General features: G+C 46.0%; 1 protein-coding gene across 2 annotated transcripts in view; it reads right to left on the bottom strand.

The window, feature by feature from the left end:
- RAI14 (retinoic acid induced 14) overlaps positions 1-24133 on the bottom strand; it is a 528112-nt gene that overhangs the window by 65102 nt on the left and 438877 nt on the right. Inside the window, exons 11-12 of one of the 2 annotated variants that reach the window (XM_069627100.1) lie at positions 2521-2607; positions 1766-1852 (exon numbers count right to left, since the gene is read on the bottom strand). In XM_069627100.1, coding sequence (XP_069483201.1) covers positions 1766-1852; positions 2521-2607 — 174 coding nt within the window. The remainder of the gene's footprint in view (positions 1-1765; positions 1853-2520; positions 2608-24133) is intronic. The other variant, XM_069627101.1, reaches the window with a different exon arrangement.

Raw genomic sequence — 24133 nt, 5'->3', positions numbered from 1 at the left:
CAAATTCCTGCAACACGATTTCGTGGCATAAAATGAAAAATAAATCACACTAAAACAGGGGCAAACAAATAATACATCAGATCGTGTTGTCATATCAATATGGCATTATTGATCACTTCTTTTCTAGGTCCTTTGTTCTTTTTCTGTCAAGAAATGGTGTTGCAAGAAAGAATCCAGATTAGAGTAAAATAATCCCCCAGAGTGGAGAATCCCGTGTTGGGGCATTCTTGCTGAATTGAGGAGAAATGCGCATGCAAGATCATATTGAGGGAAAACAATAAATATCACTAGCTGATATTCCTGGGCTTTCATTCGGTCATAGGTACAGGTAACTGTGCAAAGTTTGGTGCACACAGTGTGGAATGCTTTACCAAGCCACAAACCCACAACAAATGTTTCCTTTTGCTGAAATGTAATGAAAGGGTTGGAGTGTCCAAATGTCATGTAGCCAGTAATATCCAGAGGGTCCTAAGAGGTGACTGTGCAAAATATGGAGTAGATTGGTACGGTGTGGAATTGTATAGGGAACATACGCAAAGCCACACACCCACACATTTTTACTTTTATATATATCGATAATACAAACAGTGATACTGCATAATAAAGCTACAAGTACATTGTTATTAAGGGGCATGGCTATAGGTTATGTATTTTATTTTAAGTTAGGCAACTTTAGTATAACATTGCTAAGCAAAGTTATTTAGTAATGCACGTTATGGTGGCTTCATACATGAATGATCTATATTCAGAAAGAAAGTCCAATAAACAAGTTAATGAATGCATGATCAGCTGTGTTGTACACATGCAATAGGGATTGAACTGTCAAACATGGAAGAGCAACAGCTGTTACGTCATAGTCACAGGGACACCAAGTAGGCATGGACTTATAGTGGGCTAAGCATATTTCAATAGTTCTCCTTTTAGGGGCACATGTGTTTAGGTCAGACAATAGGTTACGCAACAGCACATGGAATGAAACACTTGTTTTGGGCTATAGAAACAAAGTGTGGCTGTTCTTGCATGCTGATTTCCAAGAGCCATAGAGTTCATGTTTTAGCATATAGCATACTTAATATACGGTGGTGGATGGGAGAAACAGGGCTTTCTGTGAAGTATGCAGGGTACTGGGTCAGTCACACATTACAATGCCTGTGCAGTTACCGGCCAATCAGTTGCTCAAGCGGAGGCAAGTCTTTGGGAGCACCGTCGCCCAGTCCTGGCTTCTTAGGCCCGAGCGCTCTGGACGCGTAACTTGCATAGAGATATTTACAATGGAAAGAGCAATCCTTCAAGCCCCAGTCCTGGATTTCCAGGACTGGGAACATTAGCTTGAAATCCAGGACTGTTTAAAGGGGCTCCCGCTACGTGGGGCTGTTCAACTACTACTACTACCGTGCCGAATGGAGAAACCCGGAAGTGAAGCTTCTCTCCCATTTCGTCAGATTACTTCATCAGTAATAAAGGGACTCCGCTATGCACATGGAAATTATAATGTCGCGAAACTGTCCACAACAGAGACCAATGTCTTTAAATATTGGCTTAAAATCAATTGTATAAAACCAATATCATAAGGGAGAAAATATAGCCAACAAACTGTCGGGTAGGATGCAAATTTGACTGTAGATTCACCATTCATAAAGACACATGCCCGTCCGCTGAGAACTTCACCATACACTTAAATATAGAGGCTGTCCTTTTCTTGTTAGTAAAGCAGGAAAACATGAATTCTTTTCACAGCCTAGACACATTTTAAATATACAAGTACCTTCAAAAGCTGTTCAGTGAAGAATGCCCCGCCTTTGCCAGATGCTGGAGTCGAAGTTGCAGACTGCGGCGAGGATAAATCACCCATCTGAAAACAAGCATTATGCATTTCAAGGATATCCTATCTAGATTGGCATCATGCCACTTGGGCGCAGGCAAAAGAGCAGATTGATTCATCAACAGTTTGACGGAGCGGTTCCAAGTATGCAGCGCGAATGGGCGCTCTAGGACACACCCAACAGCCATCCTCTTTTTGTAGGAACAGAGTATCAAAGGGGACTCTCTTATGGTCATTTGAAAAGGTCCATTATCTCAGACAATAATATACAGAATCATGGACCTTGCCAATGGCGGAAACAATACAGCAAGGGTGGCTCTGAGATATGAGGAGCACCTTCAATTCCTACCGCCACACACATGCAGAGGCTATGGGCAATCTGGGGGTCCCTGAATAGAGGGTCCCGGTGCAACCAGGGCTGCAGAAGGTGCAGTTACACATATGGGACCTTCACATATCCCTCAGGCGAACACATCTGCACCTCAGAAGGAGATTACATTTGCATTTATAGCATGACGAGACTCTCCGAGCCTCACTGGCCATTTAAAAACTAATAGACTCTGCAAAATGGTACCAATTTGTACTTCTCAGAGATGACTGGTGTGTTAAACCTGAATGAAACTGCTGCCACCTTCACACTGTACCCATATATCCCCGCCACCCCCCTTAACGCAATGCACGCTCAACGTTTTCTTTACCTGGAGCGGACTGATTGGAGGAGGTGGAGCTTTGCGTTTTTTGGGAGTTGCACTTCTCTCAGAACTCAATTTACTGACTTGATCATGCTGTAAGTGTGGTAGGCCAGAAAATGGAGGGAGGTTAGTGTTGTTAGTAAAGTAAGAGAAAGAGACAGTGATACACATTTCAAATGACACAAAGAGCTGCCGGTAGCAGTTCACGCAGCACTTTTTCAGAGTGCACGTTTAGGAATAAAGAGCACTTTGCTAAAGTCACTGATACATGCGTGAAAGGTTCTTTTTAAGAGGTAGCAAGACAAGAATGAATATAAACATATACGGCAAAATATCACCCAACAGAAAATCATACTTTATAGGTTTTACACATTACACATGATGAAAAATCTGAGTAATTTACAGAATTGAGCTAGAAAATACTACAGTCTCAACATAAAAAGTCCTCCTTGAACTAGAAGTTTAGGCTAGTCTGCTTCCATTGGTCGCAGCTCCAATACTGATTTGCATATGGCTATTCTTCTACAATGTTGCAGACGAGCTAAAAGAACTGTGGTCGGGGAGATTTCCCAGAGCTATGCCAGTGGTTAAAACCTCCCCCTCACATTACATGTTTAGTTACAGTTTGCCTCTACAATGAAGCACAATTGGCCTCAAAACGTGTACCTGCCTCATGTCCTGACAACAGGTAAAAAACCCTTGCCCAACAGTGTTTTTCCAACTTGACAACGTAGTACCCGCGGAGGGTGTAGAAGTGCATACTCTTCTTGAGGGTCCTGGTTTTCTAAAATTAACAAAGTGAGTCAAAGATTGGTACTCAGTGGGAGTAGCTCAAATGGGTTACTGTGTGAAGACGAAGGTCCAAGTATGGCCCTCATGACCCCCACACGACTCTCAGCCCGAAGACTGATGCACCTCACTCTCAGGTCCTTCACCGCCACTGTCGCATCACAGATGTGAGAAGCATCACTCCCTTATATAGCCATTTAGTCCATACCCAATCGATGATCTGGAGGAGATGGAGATGCCAGCAATCGAACAAGTCGACTGACCGCAAATTAAGAAATCAATGGCATCATCACTGACATCACGACATAGCCGCACTTAGACATGAAGTACATAGCTATCCATTCACAAAGTTACACGAACATGCACTAGCTTACTGCATATAGACACGAAACACATGCTTATGACTCACGCAGATAGATGACACATGCATATCTCTATATACAACCACATTTTTTGCCAAAGCTAAACCGCAAGACACCAAAGTATACCTATGCCTTGCTTGCACATGCTTGACTGCCGCTAACATGATATGATATGGCATTTATAAAGTGCCTATACACAAGTGTTTCAAGGCGCGACGAAGCAAGGTAGGGGGAACAGAGGGAAGACAAACAACGATCCTAATAGGCCAACTGTCATTCAGATCACGCAAGTGCATGGGAAGGGGAAGGAGGAGAAGTGCGGGGGGAGGATAGTGCAGTGCATGGGATATAAATAAATAAATAACATTAAAGGTAAAGCCAGCAGGTGGCAAGTGCAAGGGTAAAGGCAGATAACAGGTGTCAAGTGCTGGTAGTGGGACTGTAGGGATACAGAAACAGTCCCTAAGTGCGGGGGTGGCCAGGAAAGCAGTGCAGGAGTGTGACTGGCGGGGGAGGGGACATGGGCCCGAGATCATCGGGTGCCCAGGTAACCAGTGCAGTTTCAGTGTCAGCCAGGAGGTCAGCAAGGGAGAGAGGGAGAGAAAGCAGAAGCAAAGAGCAAGGTTTTGAGGTGCTTCCTGAACCGAAGATGATTCTCCTCAAGTTTCAGGGAGGCTGTTCCAGAGGGAGGCTCCAGCTGAGGAAAGAGATCTACCACCAACTCGTTGCTTGGAGAAGCGACTGACCCTGAGGGAGTTTGAGGTTGATGAGCGAAGAGCTTGAGAAGGAAGGTATTTAGGAAGAGAGAGTTGAATTATTGAGGCCCCTGGCCCCAGAAGGCCTTGTGGACAATACAGAGGGTTTTGAACTTAATCTTCACAGCCACTGGGAGCCAGTGCAGAGATTTCAGTTCTGGAGAGATATGATCCCGGGGCTGTGAGGCCAAGGACAAGTCTCGCAGTACTGTTCTGGATAAGTTGCAGCGGGCCGAGAGTAGAAGCAGGCAGAGTTAGAAAGAGGCTGTTGCAATAGTCCAGCCTAGAAAGGACCAGAGTTCTGGAGACAGTGAGCTTCTGAGGGAAGGAGATGAAAGGAAGAATACCCCTGAGAGAGTGCAGCTGGTACTGTGACTTCTTAGAGACATCAGAGATGTGGGGAGAGAAGTAGAGTGTAGAGTCGAAGATGATCCCAAGGTTTTTAGCCTTGCAGGTGGGATCTGGAATCGAGCCAAGAGAGGCCGGCCAGAGAGCTACAGGAAAGGAGGGAACGGGTGTGTCGATGAGGAGAATCTCAGTCTTACTGGCATTAAGGCAGAGGTCATTGGCGGCACACCACTGCTGGATAGCAGACAGTCAGAGATGAGGGAAGTAGAGGAGGAGGTCGAGTGTAACCTGAAGATGAGCTGGGTGTCATCCGCATAACACTGCAAGTGGCGGCAGAGAGTGGCGATGCCGTGGGCCAGGAGTGCCAGGTATTGGTTGAAAAGCCACAGAGAGAGGTTACACCCCTGGGGGACACCACAGGTAGAGAAAAAGATATCAGGAAGGAAGGACCCATGGAAAAGCCATAAGGACAAATATAAAAGCTATTAGCCCAATTAAATTAATGAGGAAGGGGAGACAAACTTCGAGTAACATGGAAGGGCTGGCATGATTGCTGCAGCCAGAGGCAAGCAGAAATGATGCACCCAGCCAAGGACGAGTGGAGATGGAAAGTTCCTTGTTACCAAGACGATAAGCCACCTGCAAGAAATTCAGACTAAAATCCTCATAATTCATCATGGGCCCAACACACATGACCCAGCAGAACAAGACCATGCCCATTCAATCGAGGTGGACGGAGAGAACTGTTCCCAGCAGAAACAGAGGTGGAAAGATACAAGTGATCAGAGGTGGCAAAATTAGGGAACACGCATCCCCTCCATGTTAGTTTTCATTATCTTGAGAAGGTACACTCAGCCTGTTACTGGCCAGGGTCCCAGGGATGGGAGGACACATTCTGCCAAATCCAGAGTCACCTTTCACTTGAAGATATAATATGTTGCAGGAGCCAATGGCCTCCCTGCAACATTGTAGATGAACACATGTAGAGGTGGTCCTAGGAGGAACCATCAGATATGGCTGTCCGATAGTAGAATTAACCCCTATAGGACATATACCTGGTTCACCTAAACTGACCAATGTGAATGCTAGATAGGTTTCGGTACGAAGCTTGGTTTTGTGATGTCACTCCTGTATAAAACCGGGTGACACACGCTCAGAAAACGAGAACCCTGGAGAACTCATGTTTTTTCTGGTGGTATCCCTGTCATTTTGTTAGATAATAAAGACAGTAAACTTTGCCCCATGGCTGAGCCTTTTGTTCTTGCAGTGGGGAGTTTTTAATGGGCCTGAGTGTCTCTGCTGGTAACTGGGGTGACTTCTATAGGGCCCTGCAGCTCTACAACATGCATCCAAGGCTTCTTTTGACCAAATCTATTGTCAATCTCCAACGTACATTCTCTAAGCCACGTGTCTCTGCTGCAAGAGGCTCAGAGAATATGCACATATTTGTATTTGTGTATGGTATATATGATGTGCAAACCTAGCTAGAAGGCAGCTAACTGCTATATTTAGGCATGTTTCGTTAGGCCCAAGACAACTTCTCACAGATGCTTTGTTCACCTGTAGAGCCAAGTAAACCACTAATAGAGCACTAGCTCAGAGGAAGACATAATTTTGCAACGGCAGGAGATCAACCAACTCATTAGATACCTTCCAGGAAGAGAAGACACATATGCCCTTAACTCATCCCATCAGTGGCCTGCCTCAACGAAAATAAGTACCTTCATCTATGTATTTAAATAAGGGATATTTTAATTTCGGTGTTTGGCTAAAGCACACAAGCAAAGGGATTACCTTGGTAATCTATGGCTCAATGAGGGGCAAATGCCCTTCTCACTGATGTTCTGGCAACACATCTGGCCCCACTTAGGGCCACCCCACATGCCAGGGTACGACACTGAATGAACTTCAACCACATTTCTCTCAACCTAAGGGAGCTGCACTTGATTTCCATTCGATCCAGAATATTCTATTTATATACAGGAGGAACAATAGATAAGAAATCAGATTTGATGGGAAGCAGTGAGCTTCTTACAATGGGGTGAGCTTGAGGGGCATTCTAACCAGGTTGCGGAGGGAATTAATGGAACAGTCACCAGGGACAATATATAAGTGGACATACATAGATTATGGACAACCAATACTGGACATTTTTAAGTGCAGGTCGGCGGTACAGCCAGCTGTGTTCAGGATGTGACCATGACGCCTAACAAATTACCAATAAATACATAAAATAAGTGCTAGAGTGGAGGCAGAGTAAGTGAGGGACAGAGGCAGGTTAGAGGCAAGGAAAGAATGTAGAACCATCCCCGGTTCCGGAAGCACAAGAGCTTCCTCTTTGCTTCTGTTTTCTCTCCTCCTCTCCTCTGCTGAGCTCCTGGCCGAAACTGAAACTGCACTTATCACCTGGCCTGCTCTCGGGCCAAGGTCCCCTCCCCGCCAGTTGCACACCTACACTGCCCCCCCCCCCTGGCAACCCTTGCACTCGGGGGCTGTTTCTGTATCTCAACAGGCTCCTACCAGTACTTGACACCTGATGTCTGCACTTACCCTTGCACTTGCCACCTGCTGGCAGCACTTCTTATTTATTGCTTTTATTTATTTTACTGTTTATCCTATGTACTGCATTGCCCCTCCCCCACCTCCTCCCCTGCAGTTGCGCAACCTCAATGTCACCTGGCCTAGTAAGATCGTTGTCTCTGTCTTCCCTATGTTCCCTCTCCCTTGCCTTGTCGCGCCTTGAAACACTGTGTACAGGCACGTTATAAATGCTGAGGAGGTAGCTTTTAGTTTGGTTTTAAACAAATCCGTGTGGACTGTTTCTTGGATGTCCGGGAGAAGAGAATTCCATGCAAGTGGAACAATAAGAGAGAAAGAGCAAAAGCAAGACACAGCAAAGGTACGGCGAGGAGGCAGAGCAGAGATTACGAGAAGGCTTGCAGAGTTGGATAGAGGACGATAGATAGAGTGGCGCCTTACTGTGGATAGATTTGTGAACCAGGAGATGAATCTTTAATCTGGCCCCATTTTGCATCTTCAGCCATCCGGTCTGGTGATGGTACGAGGAAGTAGGTGCGAAGTGAGGGAGTTCAAAGAGAGGCCTGGGAGCGAAGTTAAGGATCTTGAGATGACAGAAAGCATAGTTCGGAGATCAAAGAGGATGCTGGCTCAGTAGTCCAGTTTAGAGAAGATAAGAGTGGTTAAGAGATGATTGCCGGTGTTGAAAGGAAGGAGGTTCCTGATTTTCCTAATATTTAGGAGGTTGAAGCGGGCTGCTGTTCCAGTTTTGGAGATGAAAGTAGGCAGAAGTTTCTAGCCGAACGAGAGAAGGGGAGAGTGTCAAGTGGGAACTGGAAAGGCAGAGGAAGAGATGTGGAAGAGCTTTTGGCAGGGAAGAAGAGCATCTTTGTTTTGGTAGCATTTAACAGAGTGTGAAGCCATCCAATCTTTAATGGCAGAGAGACAGTTGGAAAATTTGATAGAGAGATCTGAGGAGAGACAATGATTAAGGGGTTGTCCGCGAAGAGTTGGCACGAGAACCCAAAGGAGGAGATTAGTGCCCCAAGAGCAGAGGTATGGAGTGTAAAGAGGAGCGGACCAAAGACAGAGCCTTGTGAAACACCAACAGTTAGAAGAGTGAGTTGAGGGGTGTTGTTGCTCCAGGGAACAGAGAATATGTGAGGTGCCAGGTAGGAATGAATCCAGGTAAGGGCTTGATCATGAATCCCAAGAGAGTAGGCAGCAGACAGGTTAAAGCGAATTAGGAGCGGATAGGATGGAGTGCTTAGAGGCGAGGAAGTTGGACACATTCAAGAGAGCAGTTTCTCTGGAATGACGGGAGTGTAATCCTGCTTGTAGGGGTCTCAAAGGTTGTGGATGTCAACAAAATTGGTAAGACGGTTGAACACAACCCTCTTGAGCACTTTAGAGTAGTGCAGAAGGGAAGACACAGGGCAAGCTTTAGCCGGTAGGTTTGTGTCAAGCTATCGCTTTTTTAGGAGAGGGACGAACGTGCCTGTTTTGAAAACAGAGGGAAAGCAAGCAGAGTCGAAGGACAGGTTAAGAGTTCAGTGAGGCAAGAAGCCACTAAAGGGGCATAGACTCGACTATCTGAGGAGAAGAGGGTCTGATGGGGCACAAAGGGTGTTAGCCTTCATCAGCAGAGATAGCACTTCATCACTACTAGTACTAGTGTGACTGAAGTGGGAGATAGAGGTGGGAGAGAGTCTCTAAATGTGGAGATTTTTGCAGTGAAGCATTCAGCAAGGTCATTAGCTGCAAGAGTGGAGTTGAAAGTCAGACTTGGGGATGGCCTGTAGATGCGCCGAGGATGGTTGGATTGTTAGGTAGAATTCCCTTTTTGCTCTATCATGAGTGGACTTGAGAGAGTTCAGGGCAGAGAGGTAGAGTTGGAGGTCCTTGCAGGTCCTCATGCAAGTGGGTACGCCTCCATTTGCGCAGCAACCAACGCATGTCTGTGCGGAGAGAGCATATAAATGAGGTGACCCATGGTTGAGGATGCTGAGACTTGGGGGTGAAAGTAAGCAGCAGAAAGTGAGAGAACAAGTCATATAGTAGGAATTGGAAGCTGGAGAAGGTAGTGTTGGCGGAAGAGGCACCGGGTGTGAAGGAGGAGAGAGAACTGTAGGTTGGAGAGAAAGGGGGGAAAATGGCAGAAGGTTTAAATTTCCTTTTAGTAATTGATGAAGCAAGTGGTAAGGAGAGGTCAGAGGCTGAAGAGAAGAGATCCAAAGAGTTACCCCCTCCCCCCCTGTGTAGGTAGGTAGGTAGGTTATGGATAGAGTGGAGAGCATGGTCACTAAGAAAAGACGGAAGTGGTTGGAGAGGGAAGGTCAAAGTCACCTAAGAGAATGAGGTGATGTTTAGTGGAAAGAGAATCAAGGAATTGGCCAAGATAACCAAAGAATGGTCCAGTAGGACCCGGAGGGCGACAGATGGAGGTAATGTGAACCGAGTGAGGCAGAGCAATTGTAGGGATGCTGAATTCAAAAGAGGTTGAGAGGATGTGGCATTGGAGATTTGTGAGGCTTGAGGCCATTAAGACTGCCAATATTACCTTCAAGGGAACTACCACTCACCCACATACCTCTCCAGGAGCCAGGCCATTGCTAGGCTTGAGATGAACCTAGCATGCAAGAAAACAACCCACAAAAAAGAGGCCTGCTCTTGCTACGCCTCTTCCTACTGGAAAACCATCCTGGAAGCAAATCGGACCACACATTCTCCAGTCAATACCTAGGTGTCACAAATGCTCCTTGCATCCCTGCACCACATAGCACCCAAATTGCCAGAACATCTCATACTACACATTGTAACTCTCCACCTTATTTCATATCCCTCAATGACACGTACAGCGCTCCATTGTAGCTAGGTTTCTGCTAAAATAATTCCCAATACAAAATGCAAAGACACGCCAAACTCACCTGCCAAGTTGAAAACCTAGCTCTTTTGCTTGGGAGTGGGTTGCCAAAATGTAACCACCTTGCCAGAGCCCCAATCTAGATGTTTTCTTGTTCTAGTCATTGCTGGACTTTGCTTGTTCTCAGAATATTCTTGACATTTACCTAGTTTGTTATGGTGAAATTAACCATCTATTCATGATATACCCTCCCTTTAATTCTGGTTATGTAACGGGGGCTTGGTTTGTGGGGGCTTTATTTCCAACTTGAGACGGGCAAGTGGAGATTTTCAGCTCAGCTCACGGGTGGCACAGTACGCACATTGGTGGTTTCTATGCTCGTCGGCACTGAAGCATGGGGTTCAAAGCGCTCCATCTTGACACAAGACCGAATCTTGAAATACAATTTTACATTGTTTACTGTAGAAATCCAGGATCAAAAAGGAAGGTCTGCAGTGATGAATCATGACATTTAACACCTGGATCTCCATTTCTTTATCTCTATGGTTAAAAAAATAACCAGTTAATAATCAAGTGCCAACTAATAGTCTCCTCCTCCTGCACTCGCAATTGCTGCTTTGGGCTGGAACCTCCTATCGGTCAAACAGGGAATGAGGCTGTTCACAGTTGAGCGTTTCCTGTAAGTAGACTTGTGTACCTGGTGCATAAATGCTCACTGATAAAGAATGGGAAAGAGCACTAATATTCCCCAAGAATGTCTCGAGAAACTCCAGATTTGGCCAGATACAATTGAACGTCCTTTATCGAACTTACATGACCCCCCACAGGGTTGCCTCGTTCAACGCGAAGGTTCCACCGGTATGCCCATGGTGCGGGAACGACAGGGCAGACATGATTCACATGTTCTGGTCCTGCACCAAAGTGACGACACTCTGGTCGAAAGCCAAGCAATCCTGTAGAGACGCCGGTATGGAGCGATACGAATGGTCACCAGGAGAGTGCCTATTGGGTACATACCCCAGACCGAGTAAGTTCAAACACCTCGTGAAACTGATGGACATTTCATGTATACTTGTCAAAAGAACTATAGCGATGGCCTGGAAGACACCAGCGGGCCCTAGACACGAGCGATGGTTTAACGAAATGGCGAGGTGGACGACGGCAGAGACCAGAGCCTGGCAGGAAGGAACTACATCCAGTGGAGAAGCCACAAGCGGCTCCTTGGTCGCTTGGAGGGCCCTTCTAACGGGCATGCACTTCGACGCGGACCATAAGCCCCCTTGAACACCTGTTGCGGTTCCCAATGACAGGCCCCCACTATTACAAAGTATATGCCTCTTGCAGCTGTTCCCCCCCACTTCCTGAGAAGCCATACTCTGGACTGAACCACCATCACGAACTTCACTTACTACATTATACGAAGACTATCGTTGTTTAGGATAAGTTTCCTCTTGTTTTTTTCCTTTCTTTCTTTCTCCCCATCTTATTCTCTCTTTCTCTCTTCTTCACTTGTTTAATTCACGAGTTTGTAATGTCTTATCTTATCACGAAAACCAATAAAAATACTTTAAAAAAAAAAAAAATAAATGTTTATGGATTTGCATCAGCACTGTTAACTATAAAAAGATATAAAGGTTTGGACAATAAAAAGGTGTCATAGCCCTCTCCGTACACCATGAATAATGGTGGAGCCACTTCATCTCGTACTGGATTGACATAGAAAGAGGTCCAGCATCCCAAATGGAGGCTGATGAGCTGGTGTTCCCTTAAGAAAGTCTGTTCATGTATAATTATTATAGACAAATCAAATAATATCATACATTTGTCATTTCATATTAGTACTATCTTTTTGACATTGTAGCTGTTCTATACAAATCCGACGCAGCCTTGATGGACGTGAAGTTTCTTGAACTCTGGATCTGTGAATTGGAAGGTCATCCACAGTTAAGCTATCTAGACAAAAACCTGTGCCTTACATTTACAGTTAATTGCATGAGGAAGGCAGCAATGCCGACCCTCCTCTGAACAGCCACAATTCTGAGGCCATATTAAGAACCACCTCTGATAAGTTTCGGACATTGGTTTCCAACAGATCTGGGCTGACTTACCTGTAGCCACTAACTGCAAGGATAACCGGGACTGCGCTTAGAAATGGGTCCCTGGTATTAAGCGTATGATAAAAGAACAATTATAATTATAGCCTAAGGTGTCTTCTCCTGAGCAGATGGTTGTCTAGGCAATGCCAATTTTGCACCTTTGCCAACTGAGAGGAGCTCTATCCAATGTTGCACAGTCTGAAGCCGTCGAACACGGTGTTCCGAACACCCAAGACTTGCACTGCGGAAGGGATTAAAAAAAAACTTTTGGTCACCTGACGCTGACCCGTAAGGGCTAAAACATGTACATGCCGTGGCACGGTGTCTCCATTGGCCGTCATTATGATGTGAAAACCACAGAAGTTTATTAAATGAAAATATGCGAATAAATAAAACAAGTTTTGAAATAGCAAATGGTCGAAGCTCTTTTTGTGTGAAAACTGACCCATCGTTCAGGAAGTAGTTTCCTTTGAATTGACCACAAGCATTTATAGTAGGGCACGGGTCCTTTTCCGAAAAAAGTAAATCTAGTGAAATCGGATGTCATTTTATTGTAATGCCTTCATGAGACTATTCTGGCGTTTTAGGCAAAGAAGGAATGCCTCTGTATTTGTCTCTAAAATGACATCAATTAGATGGGCAATTGGGCCATGTGAAGACCGACACAAAGACTAGAACTGAGCCGAGGATGCACTTGCAGGTGTGTGATGGGTTTAATGTGGGCTATGTCGGCTCTTCTAGACATGTCAAGATTCTCAGCAGTTAAAGCAGTTTGGACCCCCCACCCCCCAAACACGCTGATAATTCACAGGACGAGAAAATCAATGGAACGTAAAACGCAACAAGAAGGTTAAAAAATAAAACACACTTCAAAACAAAAATAAGGTTGGGACATAGCCATTAGCTGCTCGAGCAAGATGATTGTTTATTTATTTATGTAAAATGCGCGCCAGACCCGGGGGTATCAGGGCGCAACAGTTACAGCAAATGCACGGCTTAGGTTACAATGTTACAGATAATAAGCATAAGTAAATGTTCTACACAGAAACAAATACAGATATACAAATACAAGTATATATACACAAATATACAACAAGATGTCAAGGGGTAACGCTCCTGTGGTGCTAGTTCCCTCTTCCAAGGGCTGGCAAGGGGGGTAATGGCCTGGCAGCCCAAGTTAATGGGCTGAGGGAAGCAAGGGCATTTAACTAGCACTGCGGGTTACCAACGCAGTAAGCCAGGTTGCATATATATATATATATATATATATATATATATATATATATATATATATATATATATATTGTCATTCATTGAACGGGATGCCGCGCACGTCCCATTCAATGAATGAAATTCAATGAATGGTTGTAGAAGGCGGGGCTCCCTCTTTTATTACCATGGCGGCCGGAAAAGCGAGGGAGGGAAGCTGCTGTGCCTCCAACAATCGGGTAAGTGGGACTGGGGATGGGGGGGGTTTGGAAAGGTAAAAAAAAAGGAAAAAAAGGGGAGTGAAGATGGCAGTCTGTGGTGGGGGAGGCAGCCTGCGGGTTCCATGGATTGCGGACTGAGATTAGCAGTTTCAACCCGTGTTTCATGGAACCGGATTGGCGGTTTCACACAACATGGGTGCTTATGGCTCTGCAACCCAGTTTCTTTACCATAACACATACTACAGAGAAAAACCATTACCTGAATGCAGAAATTCAGCAGCGGGATGCACATCGTCTGTACTCACCTAACATGGCGGATTAAGATTTCATACCACATGGTGTATCGAGAGTGCTGCCATTCACTGAAGACCTATGGTACTTGCAGCTTGAATATCGGCTCTGCCTTCCCACAGAATCTAAATAGAAAATATTAATTGAGGAGTCTAGGCTGCAGGTGGTGTTCTGTGTCTGGCTTTGGTGGCCATCGGGAAGTGGGGTGCTTTTGTCTTCTAGCCAGAGGGAAGCAGTAGATGTTGACTCGAGGAGTCTTGCACTGCACATTGTGGCTGTGTGTGTGGATGGCAATGTCGTAATTTCTGGGGAATGGAACACAATGTACTTCCTGCATACTGGGGAGACTACCTAGGGCGAGTGGCTGGAATCGGGTGGGGTGAGAGTGACGGCAGAAGGTAGTCTGAGCAACATCCAATCCGTAAGCATTTATCTGGTCCCAGTAACACATATACCCTAACCAAGTTTCCATAAAGCATCTAGGCACAGAGTAATCCTGGGTTCCACATGAACCCATAAAATGAACAAGTTTCCTTTCTGACGTAGATACTTTCTACTGCTGCATTATGTTCCACCTGTTGGATCTGAGGTGTTCCTCATCTGATCACAGAGTGGAAGCCCTAATGAGTCATACACCCACCTTGTGGGGGCCTAGGTGAAGCGGCACCCAAGACAGTGGTACTGCGAGTATGTACTTCATCCAAACTCACATTATCTGCAACAGCCACTGTATATCATCTAGAAAAACCTAACAGTACCCTTTAAACAAATCCACACCACACAGCAGTGCCTGGACTGGTTTCTAGATAAGCATCTTTAAGAACAGGTTCAATTGATCAAAGAAGAGGTGGTCAAATTGATCTCAGACCTCTGATTGACGATGCAGCAACTAGTTGACAGGATGAACGCAAACTGAACAAGTACTATAAGAAGAGATGCCAGGTCAGAACAGCTCTGTAAAAAGGATCAGAGAAGCAGAGCGGTCTCACGAATGAGAAAATATGAGGATAAGCACATCCTGGCAAAATAAATATTCAAGTACAAAAGTGAAAAGATGGACTTAGGGAATGATTCCCCATTCGCATAAAAAATATTTTCAAAGTAGTGTTGAGCCTGGAATATTATACAGTTCTAGATAGGATGCACATAACAGGCAGTTCTGGGGAGCAAGACTCCTTTAAACTAGGATGCACATAACAGGCAGTTCTGGGGAGCAAGACTCCTTTAAACCACCAGGCATAGTAGGAAATATGGCCTTTCATCCCCTCAAAGAGCAATCTTTGCAGGAAGCCAAGAAGCAGGCACCACTTTGCTGTGCTGGTTCAGAGGTGCAATTACATTGAGTCCTAGCCCATTAGAAGCTATCCAAACAGATATGCAGAGAGCCATCACAGCATTAACAAATCACTAGATCAGCTACAAATAGCGGTTTCCATTCAGCCTCCACTTTAAGGTATAACGTCCTATCCCTGTGATAACTACCGAAAAGGAAGGGACCATCTAAAAAGTGGAGCACGAACAACAATTTCCCAGCCACTCTGAAGAATTTTCTGAGGTCCAGCAAATGCAAAAAACATGCCATCTTGTATTATATTGTATTTTATTTAAGTATGTGTTTCTTGCACACCCTATTACTGCACCACAGATTTGTAAATCCTAAAGTTCCTTTGTAAATGAGTCCCAAATTCAGTTTGCTGGTGATCCAAATGTGTAATCATATGGAGCCAACAATAAACACGTGTTTCGGCACTTTCTGTGCCTTTCTCAAATCAGGGCATATCCTTTAACCTTTACCGCTTGTCGTGTTTGCATGGTTGCAATGTTAAGAGTAGTACTGTGTTAAATCCCACCTGCAAATGTTTGTCTCTCGCGTCTCGCATCGGATAACATGCACGTCTGCCAGTACCAGATTGGGGGTGTTCGGGCTGGAGAAAAGGCTCTACGATGAAGCTGAGGTGAACAGTGTGCAGTGGAGCCCTGGGAGATGCCTTCCTGAGGAGCTGCACTAGTTCTGGGGGCAAAGGACTCCGAAGCAGACGCAGGAACCAAAAGAGACTCTGCCGAGAAGGGGGAAGCTGGCCCTGCACAAGCTCCTTGCAGCAGCCACACAGTGAACTGGTGAGTCAGCCTAGGCAAGTAGTGTGCCCTGGGACGTGCAAACGTTTAAAAGATTGTTTGGAAATCATTTTTGAATGCTGACCAAATGGAACTGAAAAGTGAAGGCAAATATGGTAAAATTCTCCTGACATGGCATGTCAGTTGGGAGAAAACATGGAGCCAGCATTGCCTAAGCCAAAAAACATTACTGATAGAACAACAGGGACACATATGGTAAAATTCTCCTGACATGTTAGTTGGGGGAAACCTGCAACAAGCATTGCCAGGAGCCGAGATATTGAAAGAAAGGTTGACAGAAAGAGCTTGAACAAACCCTCATGTATGGAATCTCAGTGTGGGTGGGAAAACTGGTAGAAGTAACAACTAAAGTCAACAGAGTTGTGCTATTGAAGAAGTACAATTGTGGGATACCTAAGAAGCATGTGAATGTTGTAGAGAGGCCTGATCAGAGTATCTGGTAGTTAACCTTTTTGGAAAGAGAAACCTGCCAGACGAGTGCACCAGGAGATCTATGTGAGCCAAAAAGGGAGATATTCCTGGCAGGTGAGTCAACCAGGATATCAAGAGTTTCAGTTGAAAAGTTTACTGGCAGCAGAGTACCGGAAACCCAATTTGAACTAGTGTGTTGAAGAGAAACGTTGTCATATTAAGTTGTTGTTTTAATTGAACATTTTGACAACCAGTGACTTGCCTTTTTGCCATACTTGAATCACTATTTCTAGAAAAGACATTTGTTCACCCATCCAGAAAAGGGGGAACTACTTTCCATTGCTATATTCCAACCAGTGTTGTGGAAGGAACATTTGTTTTGCCATCCTGAGGAAAGGATTAGGTAGGAAAGACATGTGTATTGCCTTTAATGGACTGGTCTTGACACAGAACATTGTTTTCCTGAAATAATCCAGGGGAAGGGAACCAACCCCTGCACACACAGATTGTTTTGGTTGAAGTTATATGTTTAGGGTTTTGCACAATTGTGTTAAGCTGAACGCTGAACATTAACCTTGTGGTTTTGCTTGTGTATGTTTGTTTGAGAGTGACATTTAGTTTGGACACAAGGTCAGCCGGCTTAACTTTTAGTTTCATAGGAAGGGACATTCACTTTAGGATAAGGAAAGTTAGGCCTTTATCCTAACCCCTTTTTGTTAATAAAATGGCTAATGTTGAGAATTTTACCACTTTGTGTCTGCTCTCATTTCTGACCCCTCATAATATATAAAGCTGTAACTTATATCTTAACCATACATAGGATTAGGTTATAACAGACATTGGGTGGCAGTATCCTCAAAGGCTACTACAGCCACTCTGTATTATGGCAGCACCGGGGAATGTGGGGATTTACTTGGCATTTGATTACCCGATATGTGCAGAAATAATTGGTATAAACTGGCAATTTATTTATTTATTTTACATTTATAAAGCGCTCACACAGCCCGCAGGCATCGAGGCGCTGTTACAGGAATTGTTTGTTGTGTATTTATTTATTTTTTTTGTCTTAGTTACGTATTTATAACGCGCTTAAACACCCAGAGGTTTCTAAGCGCGGACCCGGGGATCGAACCTGTTGTTGCTTCGTGTCGTCTTGCTTCCAAGACGCGCACGCTGCCGCTGAGCTATCCTCCCGGGACGCAATAAATTGCCATACAAGGCTAAAGTAGCATATGCATGGCTTATGTTAGTTAAAATCTACTGCGTCCACCCCTGCCATAACAGGACCACCTCCAAGGCATATTAAGGCAGCTCCATTCTTAAAATGTGGTTGGTGTCTAAAAAAGTTTTAGGTCTGCTTTACCGGTTTGGTATTTCATGAAATGTATGCTTTCCGTCTGTCACTTTAGGTGCCAACAACGGGGTTAAATGTCATGGGATGGCATAGAGGTCAAAGGTCATATTACATAACTTCCTGTGATGCCATTGCATGTGTGATGCCACTTCTGCGACCCCTGGCAATTTGGTGAAATTACGTCTGTGATGCAGAGTATGGCAGAGTCTGAAAATGAAGTGTTTTTTTACTAACAGTCTACTGGATGACTTCAGGTACCTATTTCACCAGTGTGGCCTGTTGATTCCTCAAGAAAGGACCACCCCTATGAGACCAGTCTCACGCTAAAATAGATTATGTATTTGCCGTCCATGATGCTGAGAAGAGTGGGATCAGTGGATATTATTAAGGCAATATTGGACCACGGCCGTCAGATTCTATGTTTTGGTGAAGCATGATTTGGAAGGCTGGGCTGGAGGCTTTATGAGATGATTCTTAGAGATCAAACAGTTAGAAAAGAATTGAAAAATGGCATTGGAGATTATTTGCGTGTTCATTTTCCTTAAAACATCACTGGGTACACACTGGGATGCTCTCAAGGCAGTGGCTAGAGGAGCACTAACAGATGTATCCCTGAGGGGCATATGAGGACAATTAAAGAAGATACACACTCCAAAGAACCCCAGTCAGCAGAAACACTATGAAGCGAACCCTTCAAGAGTATAGGTGATTAGATGACACCATTGTGTCCCCGGCAGATCAGGATCGATCATTGACAGTGGTAATGTTAGAGATTGGTGACTTTGGTGCAGTACTGGGATTTAAAGCCAACACTAGCAAGTATGAGAATTTAAAATTGCCTGCCCCAGTGCACCAGAAAAAAATAATCTCCAGTGGACAAAGAAATTGATACAGTATCTCAGGATTGACATTAGATTGAGTTCTGCTCAGATGTATAAGGTACATTACCCAAGGTTTATACATGCCATTAAAATGAACATGAGAAAATGGAGGGCACAATATATATCTTGGCTTTGCTGGATTTTGGTGGTCAACATGAACATTGTGCCTTGGATAATATACTTATTTCCGACTATCCTGAAGCTACAGTCTATTACTAGGAGTTTATCTGGGGAGGTAAAAGGGCCAGAATAAAATGGAAAATCATTTTTGCCCTTAAGGAAAGTGGTGGTCTGGCCTGCCCAAATCCTGATAGTGATTATTTAGCATCCCCAATAAGGGTGATTCCTGAATGGAGCCAGACACGATTCGAGATGCGCAGGTTTTATAAAGAGCAGGACAGTACATATGGAATAACCCAATCACAAAACCCACATAGAAAACATAGGATGAGGTGGCCCAAAAGCCGGTATACCCATTATGCGCCTTTTAACCTCCTATGACGTACAAAAGAGTTGATGTTCGGTTTAAGGGTAGGTTATTAAATTGGAGACCTATTTATTAATAGAGCCATCAGGTCCTTTCATACTTGTAAGCAGGAATTAGGGATGACTGAACCAGAGTGGTATAGACATTATAAAAAGTGACACTGGTCATTACACCCCACTGAGTGGGAAAGTGGTGGACATCACACTTTCCCTAAACCGAGAAACTATTATGAAAGGTTTGATTTCTGATGTGTACACCATGCTAGAAATACCTGAAAAACATGCTGATGGGTCCTATGAAAACATCATAAGTGTTTCAAAGGAATATAAGCAAAGGGATGTGGGACTCTAATCCAAAGATAATGGTGAAACAAAGAACAAGTTACTTACCTTATCTGGTAACGTTCTTTCGATGGGATGTTCCTACGACGTATTCGACAGGTAATGACCACAGCTGTGCTGCTTCGGAAAACTTCGGCAGAGGGCGTCCTGCGTCGATAACTTTGATACGTTGTTCCTCGAGGGCCTCCGCCGATGGTCGACATCACCGGATGTTATATATAGGACGCACGGCGCCCGTAGCCTCAGTTGAAGTTTTTTCCCAGAACGTGTGGCACCAATCTCCTGCCAGTATGACTGCAGAAAGCCTTGCGGAAATGTAAGCTGCTATCGCATAAGAAATTCTGTAGACGGGCAGGCTGGGAGGGTGCGATGTGGAGTATGTGGAATATGTTGGAGGAACATCCCATCGAAAGAACGTTACCAGGCAAGTAACTTGTTCTTTGAGGGGATTGTATCCTCTGACGTATTCCACATCTATGACAGACTCCCAAAGCAGTACCAACATATGAGGTGGGAAAAGAATTTACATTTTTAGAATTTTAGAATGTCCAATCAAATGGCTGAATTGAGGACTGCCTTACCAAAGGCCAAATCCTGCCCATGGATGGAATCCAAGGAATAGTGTCTCAGAAAAGTATGGACAGAGGCCCATGTGGCCGCTTCACAAATGTTGCTAATAGGAACACCTCTCTGCAGAGCAGTGGAGGCAGCCACACCCCCTAAAAGAGTGAGCCCGCAAGCCAACTGGAGGGTCCTTCCCCGCCAAACGGTAACACTCGGAGATCGTCAAAATGATCCATCTAGACAAGGTCTGCTTGGAAACAGCTTGACCCAAGTGTGTACCAACAAAGAACTATATCCGTGAGAGATAAAAATTCAAAGCTCTCCTAGGATCCAACCTATGGAGCCTCTCCTCTTCCTTAGCAGGATGTGGAGGCGGATAAAACACCGGAAGAGTTACCTTCTGGCTCAAATGAATTCCGACACAACCTTCGGAAGAAAAGAAGGCCGTACCCGTAGGACAACCCTGTCCTTATGGAAAACTGTAAAGGGTGGCTTGGCGGAAAGTGCCTGCAACTCACTCACTCTGCGTGCGGTAGTAACCGTAATCAAAAACACAGTTTTAAAAGAGAACAGTCTCAACGGACAAGAATGTAAGGGCTCAAACGGAGCTCCCATTATGGACTTCAACACCAAATTCAAATCCCATCCGGGCACCTGGAAAGGCGACGGCGGAAACACATTAGTTAGCCCTTTTAGAAACTGAGAAATCAAAGGAATCTTAAAATAAGAAAATTCCTCAGACGAGCACTTAAATATGGACATTGCCGCCAGGTAACTCTTAATGGTACCCACTTGCAGGCCCTTGTGGGCTAAGGAAAGCAAAAAAGACAAAAGGAATGGAACATTGGAAAGGATCCAGATTCTGTACCCTGCACCAGTCGCAGAACGTTCTCCAACAGCAACGGTACAGGGATTTTGTTGCGGGCCGTCTGGCCGAAAGCAACAACTCCATCACGTCTTCGGGGAGGTCCCAATCCTTATACCTCAACCTTTCAGATACCAAGCATGCAGGCTGAGAGACTTGACCTGTGGATGGAGAACCCAACCCCCCCCTCCCGTGAGAGCAGATCGTCTCGGTAGGGAAGATAGCGTGGAGGGCAGATGGACATGTCTAGAAGGTCCGAGTACCACGCTTTCCTGGCCCATGCCGGAGCAATGAGGATCCTTCAGGAACCGAAACTCTGCAACCTCTGCAACACTTGTTGAATGACGGGCACTGGAGGAAACGCGTACAGCAGTGGGAAGGACCACTCCACTACGAACGCGTCTCCTAAGGCTCCCCTTATAGGATATTCCCGCGAGCAGAATTTTTCGCACTTCTGGTTGACAATGGTGGCGAAGAGATCCACTTGTGGGGTTCCCCAAAGGGCGAAGATCTCCAAAAGAATTTCCTGAGCCAGCTCCCACTCGTGAGAGACCGTGTTCTGCCTGCTCAGAACGTCTGCCACTGCGTTTTCGTCTCCGGCCAGATGAACTGCCAAGATCGAAACTTCCTGCTGGATGGCCCAGAACCAGAGCTGCATCGCCTCCCTGCACAACGGGAGTGACCCTGCCCCCCTTTTTTGTTGAGGTAGTGCATGGCCACTGTATTGGGCATCATAATCAGGACGTTCTTCCCCCGCACAGATGGCAGAAAAGCCTTCAGGGCCTCCTACGGAGACCAACTGCCGCTGGCTGTCAACTCGTTGGCATGAGCTCCCCAACCTGTGAGGGGTGCGTCCGTCATGATCGTCACCTGCGGCCACTGTTGCCAAAATGAATCTCCCTTCATCAGATTGCCTTCGACGGCCCACCACAGAAGATCCTGGGTGACCGAGGGAGGAATCTGAACGGGATCCGACATCCTGCCGGAGAACTGTGACCACTGCATCTTGAGAGCCCACTGCAAAGATCTCATCCGCAGCCTGGCCTCTGGCACCAGGAAAATGCAGGATGCCATGAGGCCGAGCAACCTCAAGAACTCGAACGCCGGGATTCTTTGGGCACGTTGAAATTGGTCAACCATCTGCAGAATGTGATGAGCCCTCACCTGGGGAGGCGAACACAGCCCCAGGGATGTGTCGAGCACTGCTCCGATGTATTGGAGCCACTGGGTAGGTGTCAAATGGGACTTCTTTAAATTGAGGGAGAAGCCCAGCTTGTGAAGGGAGTGGCAGGTGACGAACAGATGATCCAGAGCTTGCTCGGGAGAGCGCGCCCTGATCAACTAATCGTCCAGGTAGGGGTAGACGTGAATCCCCCCTTTACTGAGATACGCTGCCACCACCACCATCAGCTTGGTGAAGACCCACGGGCGGAGGTCAATCCGAACGGCAGGACCCGAAACTGAAAATGCGATTTGCCAACCGCGAACCTCAGGAACTTCCTGTGCTTGCGATGAATCGGCACATGAAAATAAGCATCCTTGAGGTCGAGAGACACCAACCAATCCTGAAGTTGAAGGGCCTGGAGGACTTGAGAAAGAGTGACCATCTTGAATTTGTCCTTCCTGAGGAGCTTGTTCAACCAACGCAAGTCCAGGATGGGTCTCAATCCCCTGTCCTTTTTCAGGATAAAAAAATAAGGGGAAGACCATCTCTTGTTCCTCTACGCTACAGGCACCAGTTCTATGGTGCCTTTCTCCAGCAGGGGTAGGATTTCCTGCACAAGGAGTTGATCCGGATGCTTCAAAGAGAGCTTCCCGGTGGATTGTCGTGAGGCCGCTGCCGTAAAGGAAGACAGTAGCCATGGGCTATATGATCTCCAGAACCCACACATCTGAAGTAATGGCTCGCCATTCTCCTAGATGCTGCGCACGTCTGCCCCCAACCGGCGAACCATGGGACATGGCCTCATGACTGAGCAGACGCGGCTGCGGCAGTGCCTGAGGGCAAAGAGGCAACTGCCAGAGCAGCTTTGGCACGTCGAGTACCTTGCTTTCCACCTCTGGTACTCCTACGGTGGCCCCTTTGACTGGCAGCTCCTCTCGATCTACCAAAGGTAGAGTAGTACCGAAAGGAACCTCCCCTCCATTGCTGTCCCCTTGGACAAAAAGGCAGAGGTTGACGGACTGCTGCGCTCAAAGACTTCTCTGCAGCTTTGGAGGTCTGCAACCTCTCAAGGGTCTTGTTAGCCTTGTTGCCAAACAGATGGACACCATCAAAGGGCATGTTGGGAAGCCGGGATTGCACTTCAGGAGCAAACCCAGACTTCCACAACCACGCAAACATGCGTATCATGGTGCTCGCAGCCATGGACCGGCTGACAGCCTGCCATGTCCAGACCCGACTGAACGGTTTCACACATGGCATCCTTGCCATCTTGCGCCAGGGCTAGAAAGCCATCCCATTCTTCCCCTTCAGGAATATGCTTAGCCGCCAAAGATGCACAATTCCACAGAGTGTGAGTGAATCTCGCCAAGGCACAAACAGAGTTGGCTGCCTTCAAAGCCATACCCCCAGCTGAAAATACCTTCTTCGCCAAACCATCAAACCACTTTCATCCCTATCAGGGGGGATGGTAGAGTACGCAGCCTGCTTCGCGGGGGCCGTAGCCGCCCACACCACCAAACTCTCCAGAATAGGGTGCGTCGACAAGTAGCAGGGGTCGCTACTGGCTGGGCGGTATTTTTTCAGAAGCGACTTATTAACTTCCGGGAGGCTCTTCGGAGCAGTCCAAGCCGCTGCCACCCTTCTTTGCAAAGCCATGTGAAATGGCAACACCGGTTCAGTGGGTGGACCTTGGTCTAGGATGTCCATCAGATCATCCTGATCAAAATCAACAGGTGGTGCAGACCACCCCAAGTATTCAGTCACCCTGGACATGAGACGCCTAAAGGAGGATTCGGCATGCGTCCCAGGCTCAGGCCTGCCAAACTCCACCTCCGGAGAGGTGTCAAGACCACTGGCATCATGCAAGGACTGACAGAGTTCTTCCATCTGACTGTGACCAGACAAAAGGCCATCAGGGACATCAGGAGGCACAACCATCTCCTCATCAGACCCTTCTTCCACCT

This window comes from Ambystoma mexicanum, chromosome 6p, assembly GCF_040938575.1.
Source record: "Ambystoma mexicanum isolate Mex_15411 chromosome 6p, UKY_AmexF1_1, whole genome shotgun sequence".
NCBI lineage: Eukaryota > Metazoa > Chordata > Amphibia > Caudata > Ambystomatidae > Ambystoma > Ambystoma mexicanum.
The sequence above is the reverse complement of the archived record's forward strand: the minus strand, read 5'-3'. Positions and strand labels throughout refer to the sequence as shown.